The sequence below is a fragment of the Mastacembelus armatus genome, chromosome 7 (assembly GCF_900324485.2).
Source record: "Mastacembelus armatus chromosome 7, fMasArm1.2, whole genome shotgun sequence".
Taxonomy (NCBI): Eukaryota; Metazoa; Chordata; class Actinopteri; order Synbranchiformes; family Mastacembelidae; genus Mastacembelus; species Mastacembelus armatus.
Window position 1 is genome coordinate 12,456,346 of NC_046639.1, and position 18,578 is coordinate 12,474,923.

An 18,578-nucleotide genomic window follows, 5' to 3' on the forward strand; every position below is an offset into this window, starting at 1 on the left:
TATTAAGGAAAATCTGTCATAACAAATTCAGTTTGAGACTCGAAACACAAGTGGACAGACGGTGGAAACAAAAATCCATTTTAACCTGATTATTTTTTTTGGAGGTATTTAGACATCTTTTAGTGACGTCTCAATGTTTCAAGATGATAAAATTTTGATATGTTATTTTTATGATTAAAACTGAGTAGGGCATCAGGAATACTGATATCTGATATACAAATTACACTAAATTGACTAGAGGTATTTAAGAAACAGTGCCACTATTACTTATGAAAGTAGCACAAGCTTAAGGTTTTAATTCCCAGTAGAGACAGCTGCTGCAATGAACTTCTGATAAAAGACATAAAGAAAATAATTCAGTTGCACACAAACACTGAACAAATGAAGCTACTTCTCATTTGATGTTCAAAGGTTTCCGTTTATATATATACAATCAAAATCACAGCTTTAACAAAATATAAAATAAATAACATTAACAATACTAAGATAAATGCATTCTGAGTGGCTAGTCTGTTAAGAACTAGGCATCTCTATTTTTTTTTTAAATCTGTTGTCTCTGCCTTCACAGACAACTACAAACATTTGTTTTCCTCAAACTTCATTTCCCATGAAGCATTGGATGTAAGCATATCATATTCTTTATATTCCTTTTTCCCATATTTATATATTTTTAACAGTTGTTTTTGTTTTATGAAGATCTACATTTTTTGCACCTGGGATTTCCTCCCACCTCCCTTCCTAAATTACCCCACCACAACTCAACCCTGTGGCCTCCGCTGACAGTGGTGAGGTCAAGGTGAGAGGTCACAGAGACAGAGGTCAGCAGCAGCAGTGCCCAGGTAGGCCACCCTGAAGTGTGTGTGTGTGTGTGTGCTTGTGCTGATATTACTATACATATAAGGACAACTTGTATGCTTGTAACACTTATTTTTCTATCTTTCTATTTTGTGTAACATACTGAAGATTTAATTAATAAATCAAATTGGCATGTTTTTCTTTTAAGTTCAACTACGGCTGCAACAAATAATGGATAAAAATTGATTATTAAAATAGTTGACGTATATATAACGCAGAGACAAAAATGGCAGAAGTGGATAAGAATAAAAGTCACGTTTTCTGTAATTAAACAATTTTTACACTGTTATGTGGATAGAGATGGTGACTTTTTGTTCTAGTTTTTCTGTTAAGTGGTGAGATAATCAGTCATCCAGTAAAATGTTTACAGTTCTCAGGCCAATTGACAGTAACCTGAACATCTCAGAGAGACTTCAGTTTTATCTAATGTCAGTCCACTCTGACTCTAATTATGAATAAAGGACTGCTGTTTAAAAAAATGATTGTGATGAAATGTAACAGATCTTTCTGTGTAACTGCACAAGTCAGAGTGGACTATCACTTCATTAGCTAGCTTACTAAAATGTTTCTGAGCATAATGCTCTAAAATTCTAAAATATTACACAGCAAACCTGGGCTAATGTTTCTCTTTCATTCTGAAATAGATGTCAGCTGTTTTGGTGGACTTGACAACATCTGAGGCAGGTTATTAAAAGTTCCCTGAAAGTATAGTAACACAAATGTTTTTAGTTGTATGTACATGCCTGTAGATGGATGTGTGTTGTGTCTGTGTTTTATTGCAGTGTCTGTGGTGTTGGGTGGGGATCAGTACAGTCAGAGGAATCCTCCTCTGCTTGCAAAAAATCCAGGAAGGGGACAGAGTGGGAGAAACAAACAACGAAACAAAACAGAACAAGTCAACATAATTAAAGTGTTCCATATAGAGTGTTCTCTTAAAAAATAGACGTCTGTCTATAAATCAGTAGTCGGAAGGACGTGGCATCCATCCATTTGTCCATTTGTGTATCACAGGTGTGAAAATGAGCAAACGAGAGGGGAGAAATAAGAAAAAAACTTTTTGGTGTTATCTGCAGTGGGGAATGGAGGGAGCACCCTGTGTTTTCCAGTTGACAGAGAGAAAACAAAAGAGATAAAGAAAGGGAATAATACAATTTTTGTTTTTTTTTTGTTTTTTACCTGTCAGTCTCAAAGCAGAGGCAACCATAGTCTAAAAAACAAGACGGTGAGGTGAGCGGAAGTCAGAGACGTCTACCTTCAATGGGCTCTTAAAGGTGACTGGACAGTCATGAGTTGAGGGATGAACTGGTAAAATTCCATGGCACAGATGAACATTTCTCCCCTTCAAATGCATTACGAGTAATACGTACATGTCCATATAACAGCAGATGATGTCCTGAAGTAACATCCAAGATCATTTCTTTCTCCATTAAGGGAAAACATTATTGTGAAGAACAGGGAAGGAAAAGATACATAAGTGAAAGAGAAATCAGATTTTAGGACAAAGATAAGTGGAGGTGAAGTGTGTTCCGCAGCTTTGGGACAGGATAGAAGCTGATAATCAAACGGAGAGTAGTACCTTTAATCTATATCTACATCTTCCTCAGCAGATGGAGTTTGCTCAGATCTTTTAAACTGTCCAAACAGGACCTCCTGTGTAAGACTGAGATCTATTTCAATAGACAATGCTAGTAAGAGAACCTGCAGGCGCTTTTCATGGTATGGCACTAGCATATTTATTGGTAGTTAAAAATTGTGAATACAAAAGCAGTTAACAACTTGAGCCACTGTTATTTAAAATCTCATCAATAGAAATCTCATGTCATCATATAATACAACTATAGTCTCAGAGGCTGTTTGTCCATTCTGAGAAAATAAAATTTTAAAATTTTAAAGCATCTATGGATCGAAAATATTAAAATTTAACAGATATACTGGACATAGTGTCCAAATGACAAAACTAATTGCATGTCACTGTGTATAATAATTAATTAGTTTCTTCATTTTTCACAATAACTCAGTCAAATGATTTTTATTTCAATATTTCCATGTCTGTTATGCTGAAAATTACATATTTCTTGTTTTTGAAGGCCTTTTAAGACATCAGACCACCGAAGAGAAGAGAATAGATAGGGGGGGGTGCAGATGGCACAGAAAAAGAGCAGTCAACCGGAGGAAAGAGGAGAGAGAAGAGAGAGCAGGACTTGGCGACGGCACTATAGGTTTAGGGAAGAGAGGGAAATCTTGGCAGTAATTAGAGAAATATGGGATTCTGAAAAAAGGAGTAGTGAACTGGGTATTTCTGGAAAGTTCTAGACTCGTTGGAGTGGGCGATGAAACGGTCTGCCATCAATCCTGCAAGTGCAGGATCAGAAGAGGAGGTAGAGATGGTGTGGGACTAGGATTCTGAAGAGGTACGCGAACCACTGTGAATGAGTGACTTGTAGATGTTGGAGGAAAGGAATCGTGGGTAGGAGTCCCTGTGCATCAATGTGTAGATCTGTAGCTGGGCATCTTCAAATGTGTGAGGTGTTGGGTCTTGCATCTTCCTGTTGATCACCTCTCGAACCCGGGCATCCAGACTCACCTGGAGGGAAATGTAGTTCACTTTAGTGTAGAAAGAAAGTGATACATTAAAAATTGCAATTCAGTACTGGAATTTAAGTACAAGTACACAGATTCAAGAATTACTTCAGATGGGAGGGTAGTTTCATAAAGAAATTTTCCTTTTGTGTTACAACAGAAATGTACTGATCTTCTTTACCAGTATCTGACCACAGAGGGAGAAGAATTATGCTTAGAGGATTACAAACCCAAGCTGATAGTGGACCACTTCTTGTTTCCTCCCACAGTCCAAAACATGTATGTCAGGTCGATTGGTGATTCTAAATTGCCCATGCGAGTGAGTGAGAGTACGTGTGGTTGTTTGTTGTGGCCCTGTGATTGACTGGCAATCTGTCTAGTGTGTGAGTGTGCCTTTCGCCTGAAGAGAGCTGGGATAGGCTCCAGCAGATCCCTGTGACACTAAATAGGAATAAGCGTGCACAAGACCACTAAGATATGGGAGTGTATCGCCTTGCAAACTTTGAAAGTATGGGTCACCATACTTGGTCATATAAGTCACTTTCACTTTTTCACTTGATGGACTGTTGCTAAAAAAGGAGAGAATCGTTATTCCACAGGTTAATAATAAAACTTTAAAATCAGCTCTAACACGAAGCCAATGTTATATGCTCATACTTTTTAGTGTTGGTTAACAGTCTAGCTGCAGTATATTAGACCATCTGAAGAGTGATTAGAGTGTTGTGAGGTGAATCAGAATATAAGGTGAAAGCGGAATTGGAAGCCAATCATATAGAATCCTTACGACTTGTGGTGTCATTTTACAATTTTACAACAAAGTCTCATAAGATTGTGCACTGACACAGAATGAGTTACAACCAGATCAAGAGAACTTCCATAACAAAGAACAAAGGAATCAGCAGGCTTATTTAGAGGAATATTGAAATCACCTATAATTAGAAGATAGAATGGGGCATATGCTGGAGGAACTGAACAATTTAATGTTCAAAGCAAGGAGTTCAGACCCCCACTTGTTTAGAATTGCACTCCTAGTAAAGTGTTCACGATGACCATAAAACACAAAAAAATGTCTGCAAATGTAATCCCTGAAGAATTTACGGGGGGGGGGGGTTAAATTATATTGGGGAGGGCCAGAAATCCAATCCAACAAGAATCTGATAAGATGAAGTCAGACAACTTTTTCCTATGTCGTACAACATCAGCCCAACATTAGTGAGTCTGAAGATCAGGGAGATGGGTTAAATGGAGCAGATCTAAAATCATCATGAGCGTGAGTTTGCATATATGAGTTTGCATTTCGGTATTGGCACTTTAGTGTACTACAATGCTTTAGTCTACTAAAAAGAGGCAGAGATATATTATCATTAGCAGGATGACACTAAGTGCATGACAGAGTCAGAAAGTGGCAGATCTGAAGACTATAGAAAACTGGGCTGCAAAAGCAAAGGAGCGAATTTGGGAAATATGCTTAGATGAGGTGGTAGTGTTCTGCCCTTACTGTTACACCTGAATGCAATTATGCAGACAGATAAATCGACGACAAGTGTCAGGTGTATTGTTAGACGTTATCCTTCACATGCGTACAGAGTAAAACTGAAAGAAATAAAAACATTTCCTGTCTCAGACACTTGAACTTAAAATGTATGAAGACTATGGTTCTCCCATATAAACATAAATTAACAATCCAAACGGTATGTAACATGTGCAGCCAAACATAAGGTACATACAGTATTCAGACCCCTTTAAATTTTTCACTTTGTGTTATTGCAGCCAGTTGCCAAAATTAAAAAAGTTAATTTTATTTCTCATTTATGTACACTTGACAGAAAAAAACAAATGTAGAAATTTTTGCAAATTTATTAAAAAAGAAAAACTGAAATATCACATGGTCATAAGTATTCAGACACTTAGCAGTGACACACATATTTAACTCACATGCTGTCCATTTCTTCTGATCCTCCTTGAGATGGTTCTGCTCCTTCATTGGAGTCCAGCTGTGTTTAATTAAACTGATTGGACTTGATTAGGAAAGGCACACACCTTTCTATATAAGACCTTACAGCTCACAGTGCATGCCAGAGCAAATGAGAATCATGAGGTTGAAGGAACTGCCCAAGGAGCTCAGAGACAAAGTTGTGGCAAGGCACATATCTGGCCAAGGTTACAAAAGAATGTCTGCAGCACTCAAGGTTCCTAAGAGCACAGTGGCCTCCATAATCCTCAAATAGAAAAAGTTTGGGACGACCAGAACTCTTCCTAGACCTGGCCATCCAGCCAAACTGAGCAATCGTGGGAGAAGAGCTTTGGTGAGAGAGGTAAAGAAGAACTCAAAGATCACTGTGGCTGAGCCCCAGAGATGCAGTAGGGAGATGGGAGAAAGTTCCACAAAGTCAACTATCACTGCAGCCCTCCACCAGTCAGGGCTTTATGGCAGAGTGGCCGGACGGAAGCCTCTCCTCAGTGCAAGACACATGAAAGCCTGCATAGGAAAGGCACACACCTGTCTATATAAGACCTTACAGCACACAGTGCATGTCAGAGCAAATGAGAATCATGAGGTCAAAGGAACTGCCCAAGGAGTACCACCAGTCGGGGCTTTATGGCTTTATGGTCCGACAGAAGCCTCTCCTCAGTGCAAGACACATGAAAGCCCGCATAGAGTTTGCCAAAAAACACATGAAGGACTCCCAGACTATGAGAAATAAGATTCTCTGGTCTGATGAGACCAAGACTGAACTTTTTGGCGTTAATTCTAAGCGGTATTTGTGGAGAAAACCAGGCACTGCTCATCACCTGCCCAATACAATCCCTACAGTGAAACATGGTGGTGGGAGCATCATGTTGTGGGGGTGTTTTTCAGCTGCAGGGACAGGATGACTGGTTGCAATTGAAGGAAGGATGAATTCGGCCAAGTACAGCTATATCCTGGAAGAAAACCTCTTCCAGAGTGCTCAGGACCTCAGACTGGGCCGAAGGTTCACCTTTCAACAGGACAATGACCCTAAGCACACAGCTAAAATAACAAAGGAGTTGCTTCGGAACAACTCTGTGACCGTTCTTGATTGGCCCAGCCAGAGCCCTGACCGAAACCCAATTGAGCATCTCTGGAGAGACCTGAAAATGGCTGTCCACCAACGTTCACGATCCAACCTGACAGAACTGGAGAGGATCTGCAAGGAAGAATGGCAGAGGATCCCCAAATCCAGGTGTGAAAAACTTGTTGCATCATTCCCAAGAAGACTCATGGCTGTACTAGCTCAAAAGGGTGCTTCTACTCAATACTGAGCACAGGGTCTGAATACTTATGACCATGTGATATTTCAGTTTTTCTTTTTTAATAAATTTGCAAAAATTTCTACATTTCTGTTTTTTTCTGTCAAGATGGGGTGCTGAGTGTACATTAATGAGAAATAAAATGAACTTTTTTGATTTTGGCAAATGGCTGCAATGACACAAAGAGTGAAAAATTTAAAGGGGTCTGAATACTTTCCGTCTGAATACTTTCCGTACCCACTGTAAAAGAGTGTAAAATAACAAACATCTCTTTAAACTTATATAAATAACATCCAGCATCTCAATAACAGTAAAGGTGAGCTAAGTACATTTGCCTAGCTGTAGAAGCCCATATGACTTTGTTACCAACATAAAACAAGCTATCTGCTATTTTACTAAACATTTTCTCATTACTAATCACTGATAACTGTTCCCAAGACACTAAACTAAAAATATTCACAGGCAATGCTTTCCATGAGCAACAAAAAAGGACTGAGCTGGATTCAGTTGTAGCAATTCTGAACTCTATCAATCGTACTGAACATGTGCTTTTTACTTCGTGTTTACCAACCTAAGCCCCTCCTGTTAACTACGGCAACACAAAGTTCTCAAACCTAGCAAACGTAACTCCACCTGCTGGCAAGGAATAATTCTGTACAGCACAGGTAGCAATGAAATATTTGATGAGCTTGTCTTTCTTAAGGAGTTATCCTTTGAGGCGATGAATGCCTTTGTAAAGACAGGAGATGAGTTGTGCTGTCTTTGGAGAACTAGTGGTCAGTATAGAAATGGACTCAACATGTTTATGTACATTTCCAATGGGTTGACCAATCCCTATAACCAGCATGGGAGCCTCTACGTTCCTGCCATGTCTCGATTTCAGCAGTTTTGTTGCTATTATCAGTTTTAATGAATGTTTGTAGTCATTATAAGTCTTTTTTAGCCATTTTCAGTCTTGCCAACTTCCCTCTTAGAATGCCCCTTTTCAACATTTAGCTTATTTTTTTCCAAGAAAAAAAAAAAAAACTAACAAATCTTTGGTTTGACTTTAAATCCTTTCAGACATGCACTCTCTTCCCTTAATCTAGTGGTATCTGAAGGTGTCACCTTCAGGTCTTAATAAGCACCCTGGACACATTTCCATAACAGTCACAGCAGCAATGTTGGACAGTAGTTCTGACCACATATAAGTCACATGATGTACTGTTCAAACTTTGTGCATATGGCAAATATTACACGTGTACCATGGCTCTTTGTGTCTGAATGAAACTGAGAGCAATATTAATGAAAAAGTGACCTCTGTCTGAATGAGAGAAAGCTGTTGATCTAGCAGAATGATAAAGCCAGAAATGTTACATATCCCATGTCTGAACACTTTCACTTGACCAATCAGCACCCAGAAAGAAGTGGGACTGAGCTTTAAATCAGAACCCATTCGGCTATATGTGTGCATAAATGATCATAATATTTCGTATTTCATTGTACAATGGTCTGTATAAAAAGCTTTTGAAATTAGAGGTACAGTTAGATGCAGCTTGAATATGATAAAGCTAATTGGAGTTTGACCCTCATTTTTTTCAAACTTAATTTTTTTTAAATGTTGGGTATATGTACATAAAGCATTTGTGTTATATCATTATTAGCATATGATGTTGTTTAGCAGTATCTAGTGACTTTTGAGCAGACTTGAGCTGCTTTCTGTTGAAAATAGTAGGTAACACACGCTTAAAAGTCACAACTGATTAATCTAATTAAATAATTGCTGTTTTATTTTCTGTCAATTGACTTATCATTTTGCTGTTTCAAAACATCAAATCTGAATTCTGTATTCAAAACTTGCACTGCATCTACACATCCGTCTTACTACTCTCAGACCTAGATTCATGCTTTAATTAGAGTCTGAAGTGGTTTCGTACTCTGCAGTTTTGTTAATAAACTCCCATAGAGGCATGAATGCATGCAGTGGAGCACACACACTCAGAGTGGCCCTGCAGTCACAGCACCAGCAGATATTAATAGAACAACAAAGCTTTCTCTTATGTTTTCCCTCTGCTCTTATTTAGAAAAGACACACACATGCAGACAGTGAGGCAGGCATGTATCCTCTGTGCCAAACTCACATGTTGGGATAGCTCTGTATTTTGGTGTGTGTTTATCTATAAAAAGCCAGCAGTACCTAGAATGTGATGAGTGCAGCAGCTTCCTGTAAACACACTCAGACAACTGTACATACAAACTACAAATCAGTCTAAACATGGCAACACACCTACACAATGTGCGAATGTGGAAAGCACTATCTGCTTTACTGCTATTTTTACTGTAACAGTGGTTTCTTTATTTAGCATGAGCACTGTAGGCATGTCAGACTTCACTAGTGTGTATGTGTAGTGTGTGTGTACTACAGTATTTCTAAGTTTATAACCAGCAGGAACCACTGGTCCAGTGAGTAAGAGACCTGCATACTGTATCTTAAGGTGGGTGTTGGCGTGAACACTAAGCATGCGCTTAACAGATGACATGATAGTGCAGTGTGCACCAAAATTGAAGAAGCAGTGAGAAAGTCAATAGAAAATTAACAAAGGACATGTTTGGAGCAGCAGGCTCCAATATCGTTTTCAATTTAAAATGTGTAACAATGCACCGTAGAACGATATGATTCATACAGCAGACAAGAAGCATAGTGAAAATTGGATTGAAATATAAAGTCACGGAAGTTAAATAAAAAGTGATGATTTGTTTTCAACTTGAATTGTTTCACTCAAAAGAAAACATTTCAAGCTTTCTAACCATATAATTCTTATTTTTATGAGCCAAGTATTTGCTGAGATTCTGGTTGTTTTATTTACGCGTCTGTGAAGAGAAATGGCAGAGACAGAAAAGTCCTAGAGCGCACCCTATCGGCTTTCTTTATTTAAAAAAAGCACAACGTTTTGTTGTTATTATGATGGTATACCACTAAAACTAGACCCTTTACAGATTTGAATGATATACTTCTTTTATCTGTACGATCAGAATTGACGGAGTAATTTAAGTTTGTTTTGGCCTTATCAGAAAAAGATGCGTCAAAACGTGCGTGCGTCGACCCCAGAGGGTTAAGTTATGGAAGCTCTAAATGGGATTTATTTTAGTTAACATAAGAGGGCGTGGTAGGGCAGATCTGTTTTCTTGACACAAATAGCTTGGTCTCTTGGGCACTCTTTACCATAAATGAGGGATGAGAAACGATCTGTTTCTGGGTAAATGAATCACTTACTATTGCAAGCGTGTCGTGCTGTATAGTTCGTCTACAGATCAGCTTTCCCATTCTGCTTTCCAAAATTGCTATTTCCTGACTTATTTCCTTCGTTAGCCTACCAGTTATCTTAGTTAGCTAGTAACAGGCTCAGGGTCTGTTAGCGGTCCAAGGGCAGCTCCAGAGCAGCCCGGAGAATTAGACTGGGTGACAGTCCGAAGGAAACATACTCCGAAGCAGAAGTCGACGGCTCATCACCTGCCTGTTCACGTTTCAAATAGATTTTCCCCGCTCAGCGACACACCCGCTGAGAAACCGACTCTGATAATTGGCGATTCCATAGTCAGAAACATGAAGTTAGAGACACCAGCAACTATAGTCAAATGTATTCCTGGGGCCAGAGCGGGCAACATCGAGTTGGCTCTCCCCAATCTGACCAGTGATGACATGTTTAGCCGCATGTCGTCGTTCCGTCGCTGGCTGTCTATGTGGTGTCCAGCAAACGATGTGGGCTTCACAGACAATTGGGCCACTTTCTGGGGAAAACCCGGTCTGGTAGCGAGAGATGGCATCCATACCACTTTGAATGGTGCAGCTCTCATCTCTAGAAATTTGAGTTTATTAGAGTTTATTAGCCGACCTAAAGCATGACAATCCAGAGTGGGGACCGGGACACAGAGACACAGTCTAAAACGCCTCTCTGCAGTTTCCTTAGAGCCACCGCCCCCCTCAAACCACACAGAGATTGTGTCTGCCCCTGGAACATATAAATCAAATAAATCAGATGTTAACAGAAGAGGAGTTATTCATAAAAACTTCATTCATAAAAATTAAGACCACTCCTCTTATTGAACAGAAAAACAGAACTGTCAAATGTGGATTATTAAATATCAGGTCTCTTTCATCTAAATCTCTGTTAGTAAATGAGTTGATAACTGATCACCAAATTGACCTACTTTATCTTACTGAAACCTGGTTACAGCAGGATGAATATGTCAGTCTGAACGAATCAACCCCCCTCAGTCATAAAAATTATCATGTTCCTAGAAGCACAGGTCGAGGTGGAGGAGTAGCTGCAATCTTCCACTCAAACTTATTATTACACTTTCATCCTCAGAACAGTTATAACTCATTTGAGAGCCTCACTCTTAGTCTCTCATATCCAAACTGGAAAACACAAAAACCAGTTCTACTTGTCTACTTGTCATTGTGTATTCCCTGACTTTCTGTCTGATTTAGTGCTTAGATCAGATAAAGTCATTATAGTGGGAGATTTTAACATTCATGTAGATGTTGAAAATAACAGCCTCAGCATTGCATTTAATTCTATATTAGATTCAATTGGTTTCATTCAAAACGTTAATAAACCCACCCACTGTTTTAATCACACCCTTGATCTTGTTCTGACCTATGGCATCAAAATTGAACATCTAATAGTTTTTCCCCCAAATCTTGTTTTGTCAGCTTATTCTTTAATAACTTTTGAATTTAAAATGATGGATCATGCAGCGTTTGGAAGAAAATTCCACTACAGCAGATGTTTATCCGACAACGCTGTTAATAAATTTAAGAAAATGATTCCATCTTTATTTACATCTATGCCAAGTATAAACAAAGTGGAGGGCAGCTGCCTCAATCCTACGAAATTGATCATGTTGTTGACAGCGCTGTAACCTCACTGCGTGAAATGCTTGATTCTGTAGCCCCTCTGAAAAAGAAGTTAGTGAATCAGAGAAGACTAGCCCCATGGTATAATTTACATATTCGTACCTTAAAGCAGGCATCACGAAGGCTGGAAAGGAAGTGGCGTTCCACGAACTTAGAGGAATTTTTTCTAGCCTGGAAAAACAGTCTACTAACATATAAAAAAGCTCTCCGTAAAGCCAAAACTGCATACTATTCATCACTAATAGAGGAAAATAAGAACAATCCCAGGTTTCTTTTCAGCACTGTAGCCAGGCTAACAAAAAGTCACAGCTCTGTTGAGCCCAGTGTTCCCTTAGCTCTAAGCAGTAATGAATTTATGAGTTTCTTTACAAATAAAATCACAACTATTACAGATAAAATTCATCAGATGCTTCCTATACCTGCAATAATTGAATCTTCTACTACAGTAGCTCTTGAATCATCTGTAAGACCTCAGTTATGTTTAGACTGCTTCTCTCCCATAGATCTCTCTGAATTTACATCAGTAGTTGCTTCATCAAAATCATCAACGTGTCTCTTAGACCCCATCCCGACTAGACTGCTTAAAGACACCCTGCCATTAACTAACTCATCTTTATTAGACTTAGTAAATTTATCTCTAGTATCAGGCTACGTACCACAGGCTTTTAAGACTGCAGTAATCAAACCCTTACTCAAAAAGCCTAGTCTTGATCCAGGAGTCTTGGCTAATTATAGACCAATATCCAACCTGCCATTTATTTCTAAAATCCTAGAAAAAGCTGTTGCTAAGCAGCTATCAGACCACTTACACAGGAATGAACTATTTGAAGATTTTCAATCAGGATTTAGAGCACATTATAGTACAGAAACAGCACTGTTAAAAGTTACCAACAATCTTCTCTTAGCCTCAGATAATGGACTTGTTTCTATACTTGTCTTCCTAGACATTAGTGCTGCATTCAACACTATCGACCACAACATCTTATTACAGAGACTGGAGCATGTGACTGGTATCAGAGGAACAGCGTTAAAATGGTTCCAATCCTATTTATCGGACAGATTCCAGTTTGTTCATGTCAATGATGAACCGTCCACACGAATAAAAGTTAGTTATGGAATTCCACAAGGCTCTGTGTTAGGACCGATTCTGTTCACCCTGTACATGCTTCTTTTAGGCTATGTCATTATGAAGCACTCTATTAATTACCACAGCTATGCAGATGACACTCAGTTGTATCTATCTATTAAACCTGTTAACACAAACCAGTTGACCAGACTTCAAGCGTGTCTAACTGACATAAAGGCCGGGATGACCAGTAACTTTTTACTTTTAAACTCAGAGAAAACAGAAGTCATTGTATTTGGGCCAAAAAATCTCAGAAATAACTTTTCTAAAATTATAGCTACTTTAGATGGCATAGCCCTGGCCTCCAGCACTACTGTGCTTGGCCTTGGAGTTATTTTTGACCAGGACATGTCCTTTAACTCACACATAAAACAAATCTCTAGAACTGCCTTCTTTCACCTGCGCAAAATTGCCAAAATTATGAACATCCTGTCTCAAAATGATGCAGAAAAACTAGTCCATGCATTTGTTACCTCAAGGCTAGACTACTGTAACTCCTTACTATCTGGATGTCCCAATATCTCCATAAAAACCCTCCAGTTAATCCAGAATGCTGTTTTCTTCTCACATACAAATCCCTTCATGACCTCATAGTACCATATTATCCCAATAGACCACTTCACTCTCAGAGTGCAGGTCTACTTGTGGTTCCCAGAGTTTCCAAAAGCAGAATGGGAGGCAGAGCCTTTAGTTATCAAGCTCCTCTCCTGTGGAACCAGCTCCCAGCCTGGGTTCAGGAGGCAGACAATCTCTGTACCTTTAAGGCTAGACTTAAAACCTTCCTCTTTGACAAAGCATATAGTTCGGGCTGGCTTCAGGCAACCCTGATAGTAATGCTGCTATAGGCCTAGACTGCCCGAGGACCATCGGTGCACTGAGCTCCCCTTCCCTAACCCCATCCCCGTCCCCCCCTTCCCCTCCCCTCTCTTCCTCTCCTCCCACCTCACATGTATATTCCACCACTGAACATCAATAACCTTGTGCTCTCTCTCTCCCCTAGTTTGTGCTCTCTCCCTCTCTCTCTGTTCTCTCTCTCTCCGTACCTTCTGCAGGTGTCCCTGGTCCTGGAGTGGTATATCGCTGATGTGCAGTTACTGGCCCCACCAACCTGCAGTGTCTATTTGTTGTTTATTGTTGCTATTCTTTACTCTCTGCTCTATCCACTCACCCCAACCGGTCGAGGGAGATGGCAACCCAAACTGAGCCTGGTTCTGCTGGAGGTTTTTTCTTCCGTTAAAGGGAGTTTTTCCTCTCCACTGTCGCCAAGTGCTTGCTCATAAGGGATTTGTTGCGTTTTTAGTTTAGTTTTTGTAAAGTGCCTTGAGATGATTTGTATTGTGATTTGGTGCTATCCAAATAAAATTGAATTGAATTGAATTAAGGCTAATCGTAAATATGGAAAAAATTGTTATTCACGTCAGCAATGACACCCGATTATGCCAGTCGGAGGTCACTAAAATTAATGTTGAGTCGGTGTGTAACTTCGCCAAATTAATGTTGGACTCTGAAATTTTCTCTGGACTCCCCAATCTGACCAGCATGTTTAGCCGCATGTCATCGTTCCGTCGCTGGCTGTCTAGGTGGTGTCCAGTGGGGGTGGGCAGATCGATCCTAATATCGATAATATCGATACCAACGCTAGTATTGAAATCGGTCGATACCCCGACAAAAATATGGATACTTTGGTTGAATTTTTACTCCCGTATGCACTGCTGCCGTTTTTTTCAGAGGCGACCTAACTATCTTGTCTGTCTGCATCTCTAAATAAGTGCCTGTGTGTAAGTGGCGTGCCTGTGCCTGTATGCCGGTCTTGTAGAGCGAAGCAGGCACACACCAACACCCCCCCACCCCTCCCTCTTGCTCTGATATCTTACGTGACTCAGCGACTCGACTTAATAAAGTTCTTTCTATTTACTGTTGAACTTTGTCTGGGTTTTAATAAATTAATAATGCAATTTAAAACAAAACACCTGAAAGTCATGAAAAGGTATTTATATTTGATAATGCATTAATTGTCAAAACGTATCGGTATCGATATTGGCGATACTGGCCCAGTATTTACTTGGTATCAGATCGACACCAAAGCTTGCAGTATCACCCACCACTAGTGTCCAGCAAACGATATGGGCTTCATAGACAATTGGGTCACTTTCTGGGGGAAAACCCAGTCTGGTAGCGAGGGACGGCATCCATCCCACTTTGAATGGTGCGGCTCTCATCTCTAGAAATTTGGCCAGGTTTATTAGCCAACCTAAAGCCTGACAATCCAGAGTGGGGACCGGGACGCAGAGACTCTGCCTCTCTGCAGTTTCCTTAGAGCCGTCGCCCCACTCATACCACATAGAGATTGTGTCTGCCCCTCGAACATATAAATCAGATAAATCAGAGGTTAACACAAGAGGAGTTATTCATAAAAACCTATTAAAAATTAAGACCACTCCTCTTATTGAACAGAAAAACAGAACAGTCAGATGTGGATTATTAAATATTAGATCTCTTTCATCTAAATCTCTGTTAGTAAATGATTTGATAATTGATCACCAAATTAACTTACTCTGTCTTACTGTAACCTGGCTACAGCATCTCTAGAAATTTGAGTTTATTAGAGTTTATTAGCCAAGCTAAAGCATGACAATCCAGAGTAAGGACTGGGGCGCAGAGACTCAGTCTAAAACGCCTCTCTGCAGTTTCCTTAGAGCCGTCGCCCCCCTCAAACCACATAGAGATTGTGTCTGCCCCTCGAACATACTGTATAAGAAGTTAACAGAATAGGAGTTATTCATAAAAACCTAATAAAAATTAAGACTATTCCTCTTATCGAACAGAAAAACATAACAGTCAGATGTGGATTATTAAATATTAGGTCTATTTCATCTAAATCTCCGTTAGTAAATGATTTGATAACTGATTGACTATAATTGACTATAGGCCTAGACTGCCCGAGGACCATCAGTGCACTAAGCTCCCCTAACCTAACCCTCCCCTCTCTTCCTCTCCTCCCCCCTCACATGTATATTCCACCATTGAACGTCACTAACCTTGTGCTCTCTCTCTCCCCTAGTTTGTGATCTCTCCCTCTCTCTCTGTTCTCTCTCTGTACCTTCTGCAGGTGTCCCTGGTCCTGGAGCTGTATATGGCACATACTGTAGAATCATACCCATATTGTGTATAAAAATGAGCTGGTGATATTGCTATAGCCCTATTGACAGAGATAAAATTTGTCATGATGGTGGTGAGAAAAAGCCTAAGGTTGTTAAAGCAGGAATGTGCTTTATTTTGCCCGTTGATGGTATCAGAGGAAGTCTCATTAAGTCTAAGAATCATGGATAACAGACTGAAAACTAAGTGACGGTGGGGCAAACGTGAAGGAACAACCATACTGGAAAATAAATGTGGCAGCCAGATCTTGCATAAGAAAACATTTACAACACATTGTAGTTCCCTTAGTTAAAATCTTTGTATTTTTGAAACACTAGCACTGACCTTGAGCAACAATTGCTTGATGATTCAACATCCTGAAGTTATTAAACAGCAATGATCTCCTAGAATTTAAACAATGACACTAGCCTTACATGTGCAACACTGAAATCAGCCTGAGGGGAGAGGAGACCTGTCCCTTTTATTTTATTCAGTACAGTTTACCTGGGAAAGTGGAAGCGTTGTGATGTGCAGAATAAAGAATTTAAGGGATGTGTAACAAACCACTGTATTTATGACTTATGTTACAATTAAATCAAATGTAGAAGTCAAAATAAGTTACTTCCAAAATGTAATACATTGCATATTACTAGTTACTGTACTGATAGTTACTTTACAATACTACTGTTTCTAAATTAGTACAGAGGAGTTACATTAATTTTGTGTCCCCAAAATAACCGCAGAAGTAGGCATTCTTAAATGCTAAAATGTAGTTTATTCATTCACTGTACATCCAGTGGAATTTGTGCTATTTCTGCATGTAGAGAGTTTCTGCGGTGTTGCACATAGATTGCACTTGACTGTTATGTTGTTGTCTTTTGCTCCGACGAACTGAAAATAATGGGAGTATGTCCATCCAAGGAGGCATGTGTGCTTAATTGGGGAGTATGGACCAAACACATTTGTGGGGTGTCACCTTCTATTTTCTTAGAGTGTGTAAATACTTTAAGAAATGGATGATAAATATTAAAATGAATAATTGATGTGTGATGGCCATCAGCCATACTGGACTACTGGCCTTTCTGTGATTCTCCAGATCTTACAGATGGCCAGTCCACACCTCTGTGTCTATCTTGCTAATGTCGAATCCATTTACACAGTCATCTTAACCATTACATAGCAGCTACACATACTGTTTTAGCTGGAGGATTTTTTCTCTGGTGCTGGAATGTCTCGCAGTCTTCATAAATTCTAGTTGTAATGTGTGTGTTACTGTACTGGGTATATTATATTATTGTGTTACTGCAAAAATATTATATAATATATAATAGAAATTATACATAACATCTAATATATAATATATATATTATTATAAAATATTTTGTCATGCATTACTCCCAACAAAACAGATAATAAAAACAGAGGCAGAGGTGTAGCTACAGCCTTAATAAACCATATCATACCTCTTTTGGCGACAATATGGAAATGTAGTTCTCATAGATGGAGCGTGCTCTCTCTTCAATGGCGCTCTTGTTGACTTCCTGCTTGAGGTCTTCACAGGCTAGCCAGAACAGCATGTTCTCCTCACTGTATTCTGTCCGCAGGAATTCTCGGAAAACATTTCGACCTGCCGGGTTCCTCATGAGTTTGTCGAAGGACTGAGTCCACAGCTGGATCTCTTCAACTGAGGGTTTGGTGCTGAGGGGGGAAGAGTGGAAACAATGTTCATATTTTACTAATTTATTCACTTTACTTCACTTTTTGTGCATGTGCTGAAAAATTTTCATGGCCCAAATCTCTTAAACTGTAGAAAGGTAAGAAACGTCACAAAGAGCTGCAAGAACTGTCACAAACTGTCACAATCTTGTTACTGGACATACTTGGGCAACAACTGTGGATTCATCCGATGCTAAACAACCGATATATTCTAATTTGAGTAACACTTGCTTAAAACCACAGTCACTCTTAAACATGACACTCTTTGTTTGTGCGCTTTTTAAAGATTTTTACATACAACATGTAAACATGTCAAATATAAAGTGCTGGCTAAACTGGAATGTTAGAATGCTATAAATAGCACATTATCATATTAATCTATTTTGTAATACAATAGATTAAATCTTGTTAATAATGTGTTGTTTAGACAATGACCTAACTTTACCAAATTGACTCTAACAAATTTCAAAAAGACCTACTAACAAAGAAACTAGACTGAAAACAGAATCTGTCTAGCACTAGGATCCAGCAGGCACTCTCCTCACCAAGCTTCAAATTTTGGTATGGTTTCCATTTTGGTGTCCTGTGATATTCTTTTTTTTCTTCTCCGCCTCCGTCTCTCCTCTTCATTCCTGACAGTGAGACTGACATGATAAAACAGCTTTCAGACAGGAAACACACACAAACACACTAAACCAATGCTGATAGAAGAGTAATTGTTAAAAGTAACTATAAACACAATGTTGTTACTTGCCCATTTAATATTAACACTAACCACAGTTTTGTTAACAGCAGCAGCTACAGGTGTCTACACCGTTAGCGTATGAGCATGTGAGTGTGTGAGGCCTATAAATAATTAATTCTACTGTGGTAATTATAGAGCATTGATAACTGTACAGCCACCGTCTAGGCTAATGTCTGGAGACTCTGTGATTAGGAGTAGGTCCTTCCTTTGTATTCCTTAGTGTGTTAGTGTTTGCACATAGACTG

General features: G+C 39.3%; 1 protein-coding gene across 7 annotated transcripts in view; it reads right to left on the reverse strand.

Annotated features, from left to right (window-relative positions):
* Positions 1 to 397: 397 nt before the first annotated feature.
* Positions 398 to 18,578, reverse strand: part of rgs19 (regulator of G protein signaling 19) — a 48,587-nt gene continuing 30,406 nt past the window's right edge. For 5 of the 7 annotated variants that reach the window (XM_026331688.2, XM_026331690.2, XM_026331692.2 and 2 more), the window contains 3 exons: positions 18,134 to 18,232; positions 17,336 to 17,570; positions 398 to 3,439 (listed from right to left, as the gene is read on the reverse strand). In XM_026331688.2, coding sequence (XP_026187473.1) covers positions 3,251 to 3,439; positions 17,336 to 17,570; positions 18,134 to 18,232 — 523 coding nt within the window. In that variant the 3' untranslated portion in view covers positions 398 to 3,250. The remainder of the gene's footprint in view (positions 3,440 to 17,335; positions 17,571 to 18,133; positions 18,233 to 18,578) is intronic. The other 2 variants (XM_026331691.2, XM_026331689.2) reach the window with 1 other exon arrangement.